This window comes from Erythrolamprus reginae, chromosome 8 (assembly GCF_031021105.1).
Source record: "Erythrolamprus reginae isolate rEryReg1 chromosome 8, rEryReg1.hap1, whole genome shotgun sequence".
Taxonomy (NCBI): Eukaryota; Metazoa; Chordata; class Lepidosauria; order Squamata; family Dipsadidae; genus Erythrolamprus; species Erythrolamprus reginae.
Genome location: NC_091957.1, coordinates 45,283,096 through 45,298,295, shown reverse-complemented (window position 1 = coordinate 45,298,295; position 15,200 = coordinate 45,283,096). Strand labels below are relative to the sequence as shown.

Below are 15,200 nucleotides of genomic sequence, written 5' to 3'. Positions count from 1 at the left end.
TTGAATTTCTATCCAATATTTTTTAGCTACAGTACAGCTCCGCCTTAGCTTTGGTACAAATCTACCAGATTTCCTGTTTTCAATTACTGGCCCTGATCTAGGGAGATAGCTGACCTGCGTGCAACAGGGTGGGGGAAATTGGACTTACTTTCCTGTACTTGGCTTTGTGGTGCAAAGCCTTCTCCACAGCTGCCAACCACTCTTGCTCTTTGTTGGAGTCGAAGTAGAAGAAGGCTTCTGTGCTCAGGTCCAGCTCCTGGAACCTGGAGGGGGAGAGTTCAGCAGGTGCTGAGGGTGGCCTCAACACCCCAACAGCCAGTCCATCATCAGCCATCCTCGGCTTGAAAAGTCCTATTGGTGCAGGGGTTAGTATTTATTTATTTATTTATTACTTAGATTTGTATGCCGCCCCTCTCCGAAGACTCGGGGCGGCTCACAACATGTAAAAACAAATCATAAGCAATCAGACAAATTTAAAATATTTAAATATTTAAAAAACCCCATATGCTAACAGTCACACACACAGACATACCATGCATAAATTAAACGTGCCCAGGGGGAGATGTTTCAGTTCCCCCATGCCTGACGGCAAAGGTGGGTTTTAAGGAGTTTACGGAAGGCAGGAAGAGTAGGGGCAGTTCTAATCTCTGGGGGGAGTTGGTTCCAGAGGGCCGGGGCCGCCACAGAGAAGGCTCTTCCCCTGGGGCCCGCCACCCGACATTGTTTAGTTGACGCGACCCGGAGAAGGCCCACTCTGTGGGACCTAATCGGTCGCTGGGATTCGTGCGGCAGGAGGCGGTCTCGGAGATATTCTGGTCCGATGCCATGAAGGGCTTTAAAGGTCATAACCAACACTTTGAATTGTGACCGGAAATTGATCGGCAACCAATGCAGACTGCGGAGTGATGGTGAAACATGGGCATACCTAGGTAGGCCCATGACTGCTCTCGCAGCTGCATTTTGCACGATCTGAAGTTTCCGAACACTTTTCAAAGGTAGCCCCATGTAGAGAGCATTACAGTAGTCGAACCTCGAGGTGATGAGGGCATGAGTGACTGTGAGCAATGAGTCCCGGTCCAGATAGGGCCGCAACTGGTGCACCAGGCGAACCTGGGCAAACGCCCCCCTCGCCACAGCTGAAAGATGTTGTTCTAATGTGAGCTGTGGATCGAGGAGGACGCCCAAGTTGCGGACCCTCTCTGAGGGGGTCAATAATTCCCCCCCCAGGGTGATGGACGGACAGATGGGATTGTCCTTGGGAGGCAGAACCCACAGCCACTCCGTCTTATCCGGGTTGAGCTTGAGTCTGTTGACACCCATCCAGGCCCCAACAGCCTCCAGGCACCGGCACATCACTTCCACCGCTTCGTTGACTGGGCATGGGGTGGAGATGTAAAGCTGGGTATCATCCGCATATTGATGATACCTCACCCCATGTCCTTGGATGATCTCGCCCAGCGGTTTCATGTAGATGTTGAATAGCAGGGGGGAGAGGACCGACCCCTGAGGCACCCCACAAGGGAGAAACCTAGGAGTCGACCTCTGGCCCCCCACTAACACCGACTGCGACCGGCCAGAGAGGTAGGAGGAGAACCACTGAAGGACAGTGCCTCCCACTCCCAGCCCCTCCAGCCGGTGCAGAAGGATACCATGGTCGATGGTATCGAAACCCGCTGAGAGGTCAAGGAGCACCAGGACAGAGGATAAACCCCTGTCCCGGGCCCGCCAGAGATCATCCATCAACGCGACCAAAGCGGTTTCCGTGCTGTAACCGGCCCTGAAACCCGACTGCTGGGGACCTAGATAATCGGCTTCTTCCAAGGACCGCTGGAGCTGGAGTGCCACCACCTTCTCGACAACCTTCCCCATAAAGGGAAGGTTGGAGACTGGACGATAGTTGTTAAGTACGGCTGGGTCCAGGGAGGGCTTCTTGAGGAGGGGGCGCACAAGCGCTTCTTTATAGAGTGATGGAAAAACTCCCCTCCCCAAGGAAGCGTTGGTAATCTCCTGGGCCCAGCTCCGTGTCACCTCCCTGCTGGCCGAAACCAACCAGGAGGGACACGGATCCAGTAAACAGGTGGCGGAACTCACAGCTCCGATGGCCTTGTCCACTTCATCAGGTGTCACCAGATCAAACTCTTCCCAGACAGGTGGACAAGTACGTGCCCCAGTCACCTCGACTGACTCGTTGTCAGTCGACTCTGTTTTACAATTGGAGTCGAGGTCGGCTCGGATCCGAGCGACTTTATCAGCGAAAAACGTGTTAAAGTCCTCGGCACTACTCTGTAAGGGCTCCCCAACTCCCCCCTGGTTAAGAAGGGAGCGGGTCACCCTAAACAGAGCGGCCGGGCGGGATTCCGCTGATGCAATCAAGGCGGCATGGTACGCGCATCTTGCCGCCTTGAGTGCCACTTTGTAAGTCTTAATAAAAGCTCTTACAAGTGTTCGGTCGGATTCAGACCTACTCTTCCTCCATCGCTTCTCTAGACGTCTCTTCTGGCGTTTCAACTCCCGGAGCTCCTCGTTGAACCATGGAGCTCTACGGGGTCTAGCACCTCGGAGAGGTCACAAAGGCGCAATCCGGTCAAGAGCCTCCGCTGCGGCCTTGTTCCAGGCTTCCGCAAGAGACTCTGCCGAACTGTGGACAAGTGCCTCTGGTATAACCCCAAGCGCCGTCTGAAAGCCCTCAGGGTCCATCAGGCGTCTGGGGCGGAACATCTTAATTGGTATCCAGTGTTGCAGGCTAACTCTGCATTCCCACTGCTAGCAATTCGATCCTGATCGGCACAAGGTTGACTCAGCCTTCCATCCTTTCGAGGATGTGGACCCAGATTGTTGGGGGCAAGAGGCTGACTCTCTAAACTGCTTAGAGAGGGCTGTAAAGCCCTGTAAAGCGGTATATAAGCTATTGCTATATAAGAGTCCTGGTGGCATAGTGGTTAGAATGGAGTATTGCAGACTAACTCTGCAGTTCAATTGAGACCAGATCAAAGTTGGCTCAGCTTTTCATTCTTCTGAGGTTGGTCAAAGGAGGGCCCAAATTGTTGGGGGCCATATGCTGACTCTATAAACTGCTTAGAGCAGACTGCAAAGCACTGTGAAAGGGTATATAAGTTTAAGAGCCATTGCTGTGTGAAGTGTTTTTAATAGGAAAGTGAACACAAGAACAAGGGGACACAATCTGAAGTTAGTTGGGGGAAAGATCAAAAGCAACGTGAGAAAATATTATTTTACTGAAAGAGTAGTAGATCCTTGGAACAAACTTCCAGCAGACGTGGTTGGTAAATCCACAGTAACTGAATTTAAACATGCCTGGGATAAACATATATCCATTGTAAGATAAAATACAGGAAATAGTATAAGGGCAGACTAGATGGACCATGAGGTCTTTTCTGCTGTCAGACTTCTATGTTTCTATGCTATTGCATTAGCCTTTCATTCTTCCAAGGTCAGTAAAATAAGGACCCGGATTATTGGGGGCAATATGCTGACTCTGTAAACCATTTTCCATTAAACCATTGGGAGAGGGGCGGCATACAAATCTAGTAAACTATAACTAACTATAACTATAACTATTTAGAGTAGGGCTGTAAATCACTGTGAAGCAGTATACAGTGATCCCCCGAGTTTCGCGATCTCGATCTTTGCGAAACGCTATATCGCGATTTTTCCACCCGATGACGTCACTCCCTTCCTTTCTCATCTTTCTTTCTCTCTCTCTTTCTCTATCTTGCTTCTTCCTCTCTCACACTCTCTTCCTCCCTCTCTCATCTCTTTCTTTCCTTCTCTCTCTTTCTCTATCTCTCCCCCTCTTGCTCTCGAGCGGCAAGCGATCTTGGGGTTTCCCCTTTGCCTGGGTGGCGGGAAGACCCAGGGAAGGTTCCTTCGGCCGCCCAACAGCTGATCTGCTCCGCAGCGCGGCAGCAGCGAGGAGCCAAAGATGGGGTTTCCCCGTTGCCTGGGCAACGGGGAAACCCCATCTTCGGCTCCTCGCTGCTGCCGCGCTGCAGAGCAGATCAGCTGTTGGGCGGCCGAAGGAACCTTCCCTAGGTCTTCCCCGCCGCCCACACGCAAACTCCACCATCTGCGCATGTGCGGCCATGGAAAAAGGGGCGCGCATGCGCAGATGGTGTTTTTACTTCCGCACCACTACATCCCGAAAAATCGATTATCGCGAGGGGTCTTGGAACGGAACCCTCGCGATAATCGGGGGATCACTGTATAAATCTAAGTGCTATTGCTACTGTTATTAATGCAGTTGCTTCCAAAGCTAGTTGCTGCTGTTCTTTGAAGAAGAACCCTTGTTGCAGTCAAGACTTGTCCAATCTGTCTATCCACCCACCCCTCCTTTCCCCAGGGAGTTCAAGACAATGTATACTGCTCAAAAAAATAAAGGGAACACTTAAGCAACAAAATATAACTCCAAGTAAATCAAACTTCTGTGAAATCAAACTGTCAACTTAGGAAGCAACACTGATAGACAATCAATTTCATTTTGTTGTCAGCACATTCATCTTTGTACAGAATGAAGCATTCAATGAGAATATTTCATTCATTCAGATCTAAGATGTGTTCTTTGAGTGTTCCCTTTATTTTTTTTGAGCAGTGTATTTAACATTTAAAATGTGGTTATTACTTCCTTCCGGAGGTAAGTGGACCCTTACTAACCCTTTGCTTCTGGGTTAACATTTAAGAATCCCAGGAAAAATCCTGGGGATTATTTTTCTCTCTGTGCCAAATTTAAAGATTGCTACGACTGGAGAGAATAAACTCTCGGTTAAAAACAACAACAACACAAGGCACAACAGTAGAAACAGAACCGCCATGGTGGCAAAGAGAAAGGAAGAATGGTTGGGTCCCTCTAGGGATCTCACCCTACGCAATATATGTCTGGAGGCTCCGAGTCCGAGATCAACCAAGGCTCCAAACTCCCGTCTGGCGATTGTCCGTTGACGTTCCACGTCCCTATAAAAAACCTGCAACATACATAAGGAAGCGGAATGGTTTTGAGGCAGGGCAAATAATAATTAATAATAATAATAATAATAATTTATTGGATTTGTATGCCGCCCCTCTCCGCAGACTCGGGGTGGCTAACAACAATAATAAACACAACATGTACAATCCAATAATAAAAAACAACTAAAAACCCCTATTATAAAACCAAACATACACACAAACATACTATGCATAACTTGGAATGGCCTAGGGGGAAGAGCTATCTCAACTCCCCCATGCCTGGCGGTATAAATGAGTCTTGAGTAGTTTATGAAAGACAGGGAGGGTGGGGGCAGTTCTAATCTCCGGGGGGAGTTGGTTCCCGAGGGCCGGGGCTGCCACAGAGAAGGCTCTTCCCCTGGGGCCCGCCAAACGACATTGTTTAGTCAACGGGACCTGGAGAAGGCAAACTCTGTGGGACCTTATCGGTCGCTGGGATTCGTGCGGTAGCAGGTGGTTCCGGAGGTAATCTGGTCCATTGCCATGTAGGGCTTTAAAGGTCATGACCAACACTTTGAATTGTGACCGGAAACTGATCGGCAGCCAATGCAAGCCACGGAGTGTTGAAGAAACGTGGGCGAATCTTGGAAGCGCCACGATGGCTCTCGCGGCTGCATTCTGCACGATCTGGAGTTTCCAAACGCTTTTTAAAGGTAGCCCCATGTAGAGTGTTGCAGTAATCGAACCTCGAGGTGATGAGGGCATGAGTGACTGTGAGCAATGACTCCCTGTCCAAATAGGGCCGCAACTGCTGCACCAGGCGAACCTGGGCAAACGCCCTCCTCGCCACAGCCAAAAGATGATGTTCCAATGTCAGCTGTGGATCGAGGAGGATGCCCAAGTTGTGCCCCCTCTCTGAGGGGGTCAAAAGCTCCCCCCCCCCAGGGTAATGGACGGACAGATGGAATTGTCCTTGGGAGGCAAGACCCAAAGCCACTCTGTCTTGTCTGGGTTGAGTTTGAGTTTGTTGACACCCATCCAGGCCCCAACAGGCTCCAGGCACCGGCACATCACTTCCACTGCTTCGCTGAAGGAAGGAAGGAAGGAAGGGATAGAGGTCAGCGATCATGACCCCAAAACAATGACGTTTCCTCAAAAGCTAAAAGTCCTCTGCATGCGCCCCACTGTCCCGCATATGCGCAGCAGAAACACAAAGACTAGCAGGCTGGCAAAGGTGCGCGCGCATGTTCCAACCTACACCATAGGTTTGCCCCTCACGGGTGTAGGGTCTCCTGCTTGAGCGGGGGTTGGACTAGATGACCTACAAACTCCCTTGCAACTCTTGTCAATCTGTTATTCAAATCAAGCTCCTTCTTTTTTTAAAAAAAGAAAATATAATTTTTATTGAAAATAGGGAAAGAGATACATAAAGCAAAAGGGCTATGCAAATATTGGTAGAAATGTATATGAATTTTGAGTATACAGTTATAAGTCAAAGTACATGCTTATAGATATAAAAGGGAAAAAAAGGAAGAGGAAAGAGAAAGAAGGTAAAAGAAGAGAAAAAATAAAAAAGAAGAGAAAGAAGAAAGAGGTAAATTCATATCTATAAATTTATCAGATGTCGTAAACAGTGTCAACTCATCTGTTGACCCAATTACCCTACAGCTTTTAAGATATTTACTATCAGCATAGATGAAAGTTTTGAGTTTCTAAACTTGAGTTTAAATCTTTATCGTTTTAAATTGGTTCATCCTTTTATCAATGATTCGTAATATTATTTTATGGGTTCGTGGGATAGTTGCTTGGGTGAAGGTTAAGAGGGTCATGATGGAGCTGTGTGTTGTCTTTTCTCCAGCCAAATGTACCATTTATGCCACGCTTTGTGGAACTATCAAATCAAACTTCTTGGGTGGGTGGGTGACATTTCTGCTCCGATCCTCCATCATTTAGTTGGGGGAAAGATCAAAAGCAATGTGAGAAAATATTATTTCACTGAAAGAGTAGTAGATCCTTGGAACAAACTTCCAGCAGACGTGGTTGGTAAATCCACAGTAACTGAATTTAAACATGCCTGGGATAAACAGATCCATCCTAAGATAAAATACAGGAAATAGTATAAGGGCAGACTAGATGGACCATGAGGTCTTTTTCTGCTATCAGTCTTCTATGTTTCTATTTTTTTGGAACAGACGTGCAATGCCGGAAGCCTCAGAGGCCCAGTTCAACAAAGCACCTTTGCGCAGCCCTTACCTGAAGTTCTGGATGTTGACGTATTCCTTCTCCCGCTTGAGGACATAATGCTTGATGAGCCCTTCCCTCTGCCCGGATTGCGACTGGGTGGAGGGCGCAAAGAACGTCCGCATGGTGTTACTGCTTTTCGGCGGATCCTTGTTGGCGCTCTCCTTCTCGCGGGGGTATCTGGAGACGATAGACGAGATCATGGAGTCAAGCCGGCCGCTTGCAACTGAACCCAAGACGCCCATCTCAAGGAGGCGACTTACGACCGGCCAGGGGCCTGGGGTGGAGGTGGGGGCTCTCGGCGGGCACTCATCTGCTGGTTCTGCAAATTCCTTTTCTTCTCCATGCTTATGGCGCTGAAATCATCCTCGAACCCCAGAAGGCCTGAACACGAGTAAAAATATAAATATTTATTTTATTTATTTATTTTGTCCAATACACAATACATATTGAAGAGGACAGACATGAAGTATTATATATAAAGAAAAGATAGAAAAATAGAGAAGATATATGAAATGGAGAAAAGATATATGGTATATGAGATAAGGAGAGACAATTATTATTATTATTATTATTATTATTATTATTATTATTATTATTATTATTATTTATTAGATTTGTATGCCGCCCCTTTCCGTGGACTCGGGGCGGCTCACAACACAATAAAACAATTCATAACAAATCTAATAATATACAATTTAAAATTTAAAATAGTTAAAAAAACCCATTTTTAAGCAGACATACCTACAAACATACCATACATAAATCATATAGGCCCGGGGGAGATGTTTCAATTCCCCCATGCCTGATGACAAAGGTGGGGTTTGAGAAGTTTACGAAAGGCAAGGAGGGTAGGGGCAGTTCTAATCTCTGGGGGGAGCTGGTTTCAGAGAGTCGGGGCCGCCACAGAGAAGGCTCTTTCCCTGGGCCCCGCCAACCGACATTGTTTAGTTGACGGGACTCGGAGAAGGCCGAGTCTGTGGGACCTAATCGGTCGCTGGGATTCGTGCAGCAGGGGACAGGTGACGAAAGGCACACTGGTGCACTTATGTACACCCCTTACTGACCTCTTAGGAACCTGGAGAGGTCAACCGTGGATAGTCTAAGGGAGAAATGTTGGGGGTTAGGGGTTGACACTACTGAGTCCGGTAATGAGTTCCACGCTTCGACAACTTGATTGCTAAAGTCATATTTTTTACAGTCAAGCTTGCAGCGATTAATATTGTTTGAATCTGTTGCGTGCTCTTGTGTTGTTGCGGTTGAAGCTGAAGTAGTCATTGACAGGCAAAACATTGCAGCATATGATTTTGTGGGCAATGCTTAGATCGTGTTTTAGGCGTCGTAGTTCTAAGCTTTCTATATTTGTATAAATATGGAATATGAGCTTTTATATTTGTATAAATATAAAAATAAAAACAAACTTTATGTTGTAATATACATCCTCTATAGCAGTGTTTCTCAACCTTGGCAGTTTGAAGATGTGTGGACTTCAACTCCCAGAATTCCCCAGCCAGCACTGCGCTATAGGAACTGAAACCATAGGCCAATGAGGCCGAACCTTGTTTTTCTCAGGTGCCTAAAGATTACACCCATAATTCAATGCCTGGGGAGGGCGAAAACAGTTTCTCCCACCTCCCAGAGGCACTCTGGAGGCTGGAAACAGCCTGTTTCCCAACTTCTGGTGGGCCCAGTAGGGTTGTGTTTTGCCCTCCCCAGGCTCCAAAGGCTTCCTTGGAGCTGAGAGAGGTAAAAACACTCTCCCCATACCTCCGGAGGCTCTCTGGAAGCCAAAAACATCCTCCCAGAGCTTCTGGCCAATCAAAAAATCAGCTGGCCAGCACACACATGCACGCAGGAGCTGAGCTATGGCAACGGCTCGCATGCCAGCAGATATGGCTTCATGTGCCACCTGTGCTATAGGTTCACCATCACTGCCATAAGTCGTTCGTTACTGAAATGTCAAGTAGATAGTTGACATAACTATTCCTTTTTCTCTTTCTCTCTAATCTTTTCTCTCTTTCGACTTTCCCTATATCTTCATCCCTTTTTTCCTTTTAGTCTATGTTATATTGTCTATTTTATAATTTTTTAAATGTATATATTTAATAAAGATTATTTTCTTTAAAAACTTTTAAGTTAGCCTTCAGAAGGCTTCCAAACAGTTCAATGCCAGAATGTAAGAAATAAGGCTAATTCAAGAGTTTGTTTCTAATTTTTAATTTTATTTCATTACATAAAATATAAACTACCAAAAAAAAAAAAAAAAGAAATTAAGGGAAGGAAAAGGAACAGGGAAAAGGGGGTGTGAGATACAAGGGGGAAGAGAGAATGAAAGAAAAGGAGGCATCATTTTCCAACTCTTCCTAGCTCAGTACAAGATAAACATGCTCCCGCCTCAACTTTTGGCTTTTACGCATTAATATATAACTAGCCATTTCTATAACACCAAATCTTTCTAATCAACATAACCAAGATCAAAGTTTCATATTTCTTTTTTCTTTACAAGAAAGCACAAATTCCAGAAGTGATATCCCGATAAGAACACATTTTCCTCTTTAAATGAAGTGATCAAGTTAATCATCTCTGCTTTATCTTCCTTGCTATGGGGAAATCACATTGTCATTTCTATTTGCTCCTAGTAAACTTTATAAACGGTCACCATTTTATAAAGGCGATTTCCTATCCCAGTCCCTTCATCCAGCACCTTTGTCATCGGATAACTTCCTTTCTGGGTGCAGCCCCGATTTTTTCCAGACTTCAATTTCCTACTCCCAGATGGAAGAGTTAATAGAACTCGCTTCGAATGGTGGTTGGGCCAACAAAAATGGTTGCAGTTTAATGCAATATGCAAATATTTGAATAAAAGTGAGATTAAAGAAGCATTTTTGAGAGAAGAAAACTATCTAGAGAAAATATTGAAAGAAAAGATTAATGGTTCAAAAGGACAGGCTAGCAAGATTTATAGCATGTTATTACAAGTGGAAGAGGAAGTGATTAAAGGCCTAACAAGATACTGGCAAAATGAATTATGGATTAATGAAAGCAAGATGGAAGAAGTAGTAGAAAATATATATAAAATAAAGAACACAAGAATTAGAGAGATGAGAAAGAAATTTTTACATAAATGGTATTTCACGCCAGTAAAACTAGCACACTTCCAGAGGAAAGGAAAAGGAAATTGCTGGCACGGTTGCCAAATAAAAGGAGTTTTTATGCATATGCTCTGGGAATGCGTTGAAGTTCAAAAATTTTGGAAGGAAGTACAGAATGAAATTAATAATATGCTAAACATTAATTGGATAATCACGAAAGAATTAGCAACACTAGTTAAATATGGGGAATTACGAGAATTTAAAGAAATCAAAACAGCAGCTTTGGAAAGTGCTCAAGCAGTAGTGGTATTAGGATGGAAGGATAGCAATAAATGGACAATCCAGAATTGGTACCGGTACATGGTGGACCACATCCACTTCGAAATTATGGAAATTAGATTAAATAACTTTGATGAAAATAAATTGGAGAAGCTGATGGCACGATGGAATAAGGTGAAAAATAATATCTTAAGTAGAATTTATAACGACAATGTGAAAAATAAATTCCAATCACTTTTTGTATGTAAAGAAATGTAAACTGGAGCTAAGGAAGAAATTGAAACTTATTGCAAATAATTTAACCCCCTAAATGGTGGTGGAGTTTTATTGGTGTTGGGCACTTTTTCTTTAAGTATTTTTGTTTGTTTGTTGTAATAAAATTTAATAAAAATATATTTTTTTTAAAAAAATTCCCACTCCCAGAATTCTTAGCGTGTCCTTGATAACTGGGGGAATTCTGGGAGTTGACTCTTGGACATTCAGAGGGTTTGCAAAAAAGTTCTGTAAATCCGAGGCCAACTCTCTTCAGGAAGCAAGAGCAATTTCTGCATTCGAAGCCTATTTGCTAAACAAATTTGCACGGGGGTGGGTAGGTGGGAAGCGTGCAAGACAGGTAGTCCTTTACCTGCAGGAAGAGGCTCAGCGGAGCCCGAGAGGCCTTTCACTTGCTGCCAGGAGGCATGGTCCACAGATTCAGGGGAAGGGGTTTTTGATGATGCTGGAAGAAAGAGACACCTGGGTTACTTCCAGCTCTGCGTTTCACATATTATTGCCACCAGTTCTGCACATGACTTCCGCACATGTACTTTGTTCGCGCATGTGCCTTTTGCACAAGTGCCCAGACTCCAAAACATGGCTAAATAGGACGGCATCACATCCGGGCAGGGGACGAGCCCATCTGCAATTAGCAATAGCATTTAGACTTATATACCGCTTCACAGTGCTTTACAGCCCTCTCTAAGCGGTTTAAAAAGTAAGCAAATACAGTGGTACTTCTACTTACGAGCTTAATTCGTTACATGACCAGATTCTTAAGTAGAAAAGTTTGTAAGAAGAAGCAATTTTTCCCATAGGAATCAATGTAAAAGCAAATAATGCGTGCGATTGGGGAAACCACAGGGAGGGTGGAGGCTGTTTCCTGTTTCCTCCGAGGAGATTCCTAGAGAGGCTCCACGGAGGCTTCCTCCCACCTTTTCCAGCCGTTTCCTCTGAGAAGATTCCTAGAGAGGCCCCACGGAGGCTTCTCCCCACCTTTTCCGGTCCTGTTTCTCCCAGGAGATTCCTAGAGAGGCCCCATGGAGGCTTCTCCCTGCCTTTTCTGGTTACAGTTTCGGAGACTTGAGTTTGTAAGTGGAAAATGGTTCTTGAGAAGAGGCAAAAAAATCTTGAAAACCCGGTTCTTATCTAGAAAAGTTTGTAAATAGAGGCGTTCTTAGGTAAAGGTACCACTGTATTGCTCCCAACAACCTGGGTCCTCATTTTACTCACCTCGGAAGGATGGAAGGCTGAGTCAACTTTGAGCCCGGTGAGATTCCATCTGCCAAAGTAGTCTGGCAGATCGAATCTCACCGGGCTCAAGGTTGACTCAGCCTTCCATCCTTCCGAGGTGGGTAAACTTAGGACCCAGATTGTTGGTGATCAGGACTGTAAGCAGAAGTAGCTTACAGTACTTTAACCACTGTGCCACCATGCCACTACTGATTTGCCCGAACCGGCTGAATACCACCACTGGTCATTGCCCGCTTAGGTTTCATTTAATGCCATCCCAAACAACTAGAAGCATCACCTTTCTGAACTCGTAGCACATCGGCGAGGAACTCCAGGCATTGCTCCTCATCGGCTATTTCGAACAGGCGCTCTGCGGTGCGATCACCCTGGAGACGAATCTTGCAACCGGCTTCGAAGTCAAACACAAGAAAAGCACATGTTCAGGAAACAGGCCCCAACGCTGATAAGTCCAAGAACGGACATTAGCCGATTGCAATTTACTTTAAAAGGATAGAGCGGCGGCAGGGGGGAGGATTGTTAAAAGACAGCGAAGGAAGAAGAAAAAAAAGCCGCAGCAGTTTTGGAAGCACCAGCTTTGCTCAAAATCGGAGTTGGGAATTGGGGTTGCCCTTGATGATCAGAATTGCATCAAGAAGCAAGATGTGCTCTGATCCGTTGCTGTAGGAAATGTATTACTGGGGGGGTGGGGTGGGGGAGAAAACTACACCGTGATTAGACTTTTGAGCCCTCTGCTCCTAAACTGCCTGACCTGGAAAGAAAGAAAGAAAGAAAGAAAGAAAGAAAGAAAGAAAGAAAGAAAGAAAGAAAGAAAGAAAGAAAGAAAGAAAGAAAGAAAGACTTTTCCTTTATAGCCACAATTTGTATGACTTTTGAGGGTATCCTGTTGCTTAAAAAGTTCACGTGATAGACAAAAATGGTGGTTAGTTAGTTAGTTAGTTAGTTAGTTATTCATTCATTCATTCATTCATTCATTCATTCATTCATTCATTCATTCATTCATTGGATTTATATGCCGCCCCTCTCCGAAAACTCGGGGCGGCTAACAGCAATCATAAACAGTGTACAATAATAATCCAATACTAAAAGCGAATTAAAAACCCCTTAATATAAAAAACCAAACATACATACAAACATACCATGCATCCAATTGTAAAGGCCTAGGGGGAGAAGGAATCTTAATTCCCCGATGCCTGGCGGCAGAGGTGGGTTTTAAGTAGCTTACGAAAGGCAAGGAGGGTGGGGGCAATTCTAATCTCTGGGGGGAGTTGGTTCCAGAGGGCCGGGGCCGCCACAGTGAAGGCTCTTCCCCTGGGTCCCGCCAAGCGGCATTGTTTAGTTGACGGGACCTGGAATTTTATTCAATGTATTGGGTTTTTAAAAAAAATTCTGTGATCATTTTATTGCTGTAAGCTGTCCCGAGTCCGCTAAAAGAGTGGCCTATAAATTTGAAAAATAAAAAAAAGAAAAGAGACAAGCGACAAGGGAGTAAGAGAAGGAAGAAGAGACAAGTGAGTGAGTGAGTGAGTGAGTGAGTGAGTGAGTGAGGAAGGAAGGAAGGGATATCAAATAATTTCTGGTCAAGAATGAACCAATCCTTTTGCCTAAATCCATAGCTTGAGTTAACCAGCAAAATCTCAAACTTGCTGTACTTTCCCCCTTAGTACAATGCAGGAACTACGGTTATCAGCTTTGATCAATGTACAGAATACTCTTTGAACCAGGCCTTAGTAGCTTGCCTTGCTCTCCCCTGCTAAGAGATAAGCAGAAGGGCTGCTTGTTCATTTAATTGCCATCTTATTAACTGACATGTTCGATAATACACACGCGACCTTCGGAATCACTTACATTTGCTTAATGACTAATTCCAAAGAACAGGGCTTTTTTAAAAAAAGAAGGGGGGGTGGAAGGAAAAAATGAGAATTTCTGCCATCAAATAATGCCGAGCATTATTTTAAGAAAGTCAAATGAGGTTAGCTCCTGACATATAAGGAAAAGTATGTGCAGAACAGGTCTGGAGAGATTTAATCTATTGTCTGCGCTTCCTGGCTGCTTGTAGACAAACCCCATCCTTTCAAACAAATTTTAAAAATGTAGATGCTCCATTGAAGGTTGGTACCAACTAGTTGGGATAAAACTTTTTTTTTAAATATCCCCGCCTGCCCACCCCCTCCCAAGCAGCAAAATGGGTTCTGCAGGGTTTGAGGTTCTCTTTGGACCCTTAAATTCTCAAAATGGTTATGACCTATAAAGCCCTATATGGCTTAGGATCAGACTACCTATGGGACTGTCTTCTGCCCCACGCATCCCAGCGGCCAGTTAGATCCCACAGAGTCGCCCTTCTCCAGGTCCTGTTGGCCAAACAGTCGCCTGGCGGGACTTAAGGGAAGAGCCTTCTTTGTGGCGTCCCCAGCCCTCTGAAATGAACTCCCTCCAGAGATAGGTACCGCTCCCTCCCTCCTGGTTATTTCTGGAAGCCCTGAAGACCTACCTCTACTGGCGGGCATGGGGGCAGCGAGCCACAACATTGTCCCCTGGCTGATGAATGATTGAATTGGATGAACGTGGATGACTGCATAAGGGTTTTTTAGATTTTCATTAATTTTGTATATGTCCTTTTAAAGTAATTAGATTTCTCACATATTGTTTTTACTATAATGTTGTATGCCACCCTGAGTCGCTTTGAGAAGGGCGGCATAGAAGTCTAATAAATAAACATAGAAACATAGAAACATAGAAGATTGACGGCAGAAAAGGACCTTGTGGTCCATCTAGTCTGCCCTTATACTGTATTTTATCTTAGGATGGATCTATGTTTATCCCAGGCATGTTTAAATTCAGTTCCTGTGGTTTTTATCGAAGTGTATAAAATCATGCATGGGATAGAAAAGGTGGATAGAGAAAAATTCTTTTCTCTATCACACAATATCAGAACGAGGGGACACTCCCTAAAGCTCATAGGGCAAGAAAGTGAGGACAAATAAAGGGAAATATTTCTTCACCCAGAGGGTCGTTGGTTTATGGAATTCACTTCCAGAAGAGGTTGTGACAGCTGTCAGCCTTGACAGCTTCAAGGCAGGATTAGACAGATTCATGGATGCCAAGTGTATTGGTGGTTATTGAAACGGATGTCCATGTGCCGCC

At 45.0% G+C, this 15,200-nt stretch overlaps 1 protein-coding gene across 2 annotated transcripts in view; it reads right to left on the bottom strand.

The window, feature by feature from the left end:
- OCRL (OCRL inositol polyphosphate-5-phosphatase) overlaps positions 1-15,200 on the bottom strand; it is a 57,379-nt gene that overhangs the window by 26,740 nt on the left and 15,439 nt on the right. For both annotated transcript variants that reach the window (XM_070759824.1, XM_070759823.1), the window contains exons 5-10: positions 12,337-12,447; positions 11,176-11,268; positions 7,443-7,563; positions 7,192-7,359; positions 4,875-4,976; positions 149-263 (exon numbers count right to left, since the gene is read on the bottom strand). In XM_070759824.1, the coding sequence (XP_070615925.1) occupies positions 149-263; positions 4,875-4,976; positions 7,192-7,359; positions 7,443-7,563; positions 11,176-11,268; positions 12,337-12,447 (710 nt within the window). The remainder of the gene's footprint in view (positions 1-148; positions 264-4,874; positions 4,977-7,191; positions 7,360-7,442; positions 7,564-11,175; positions 11,269-12,336; positions 12,448-15,200) is intronic.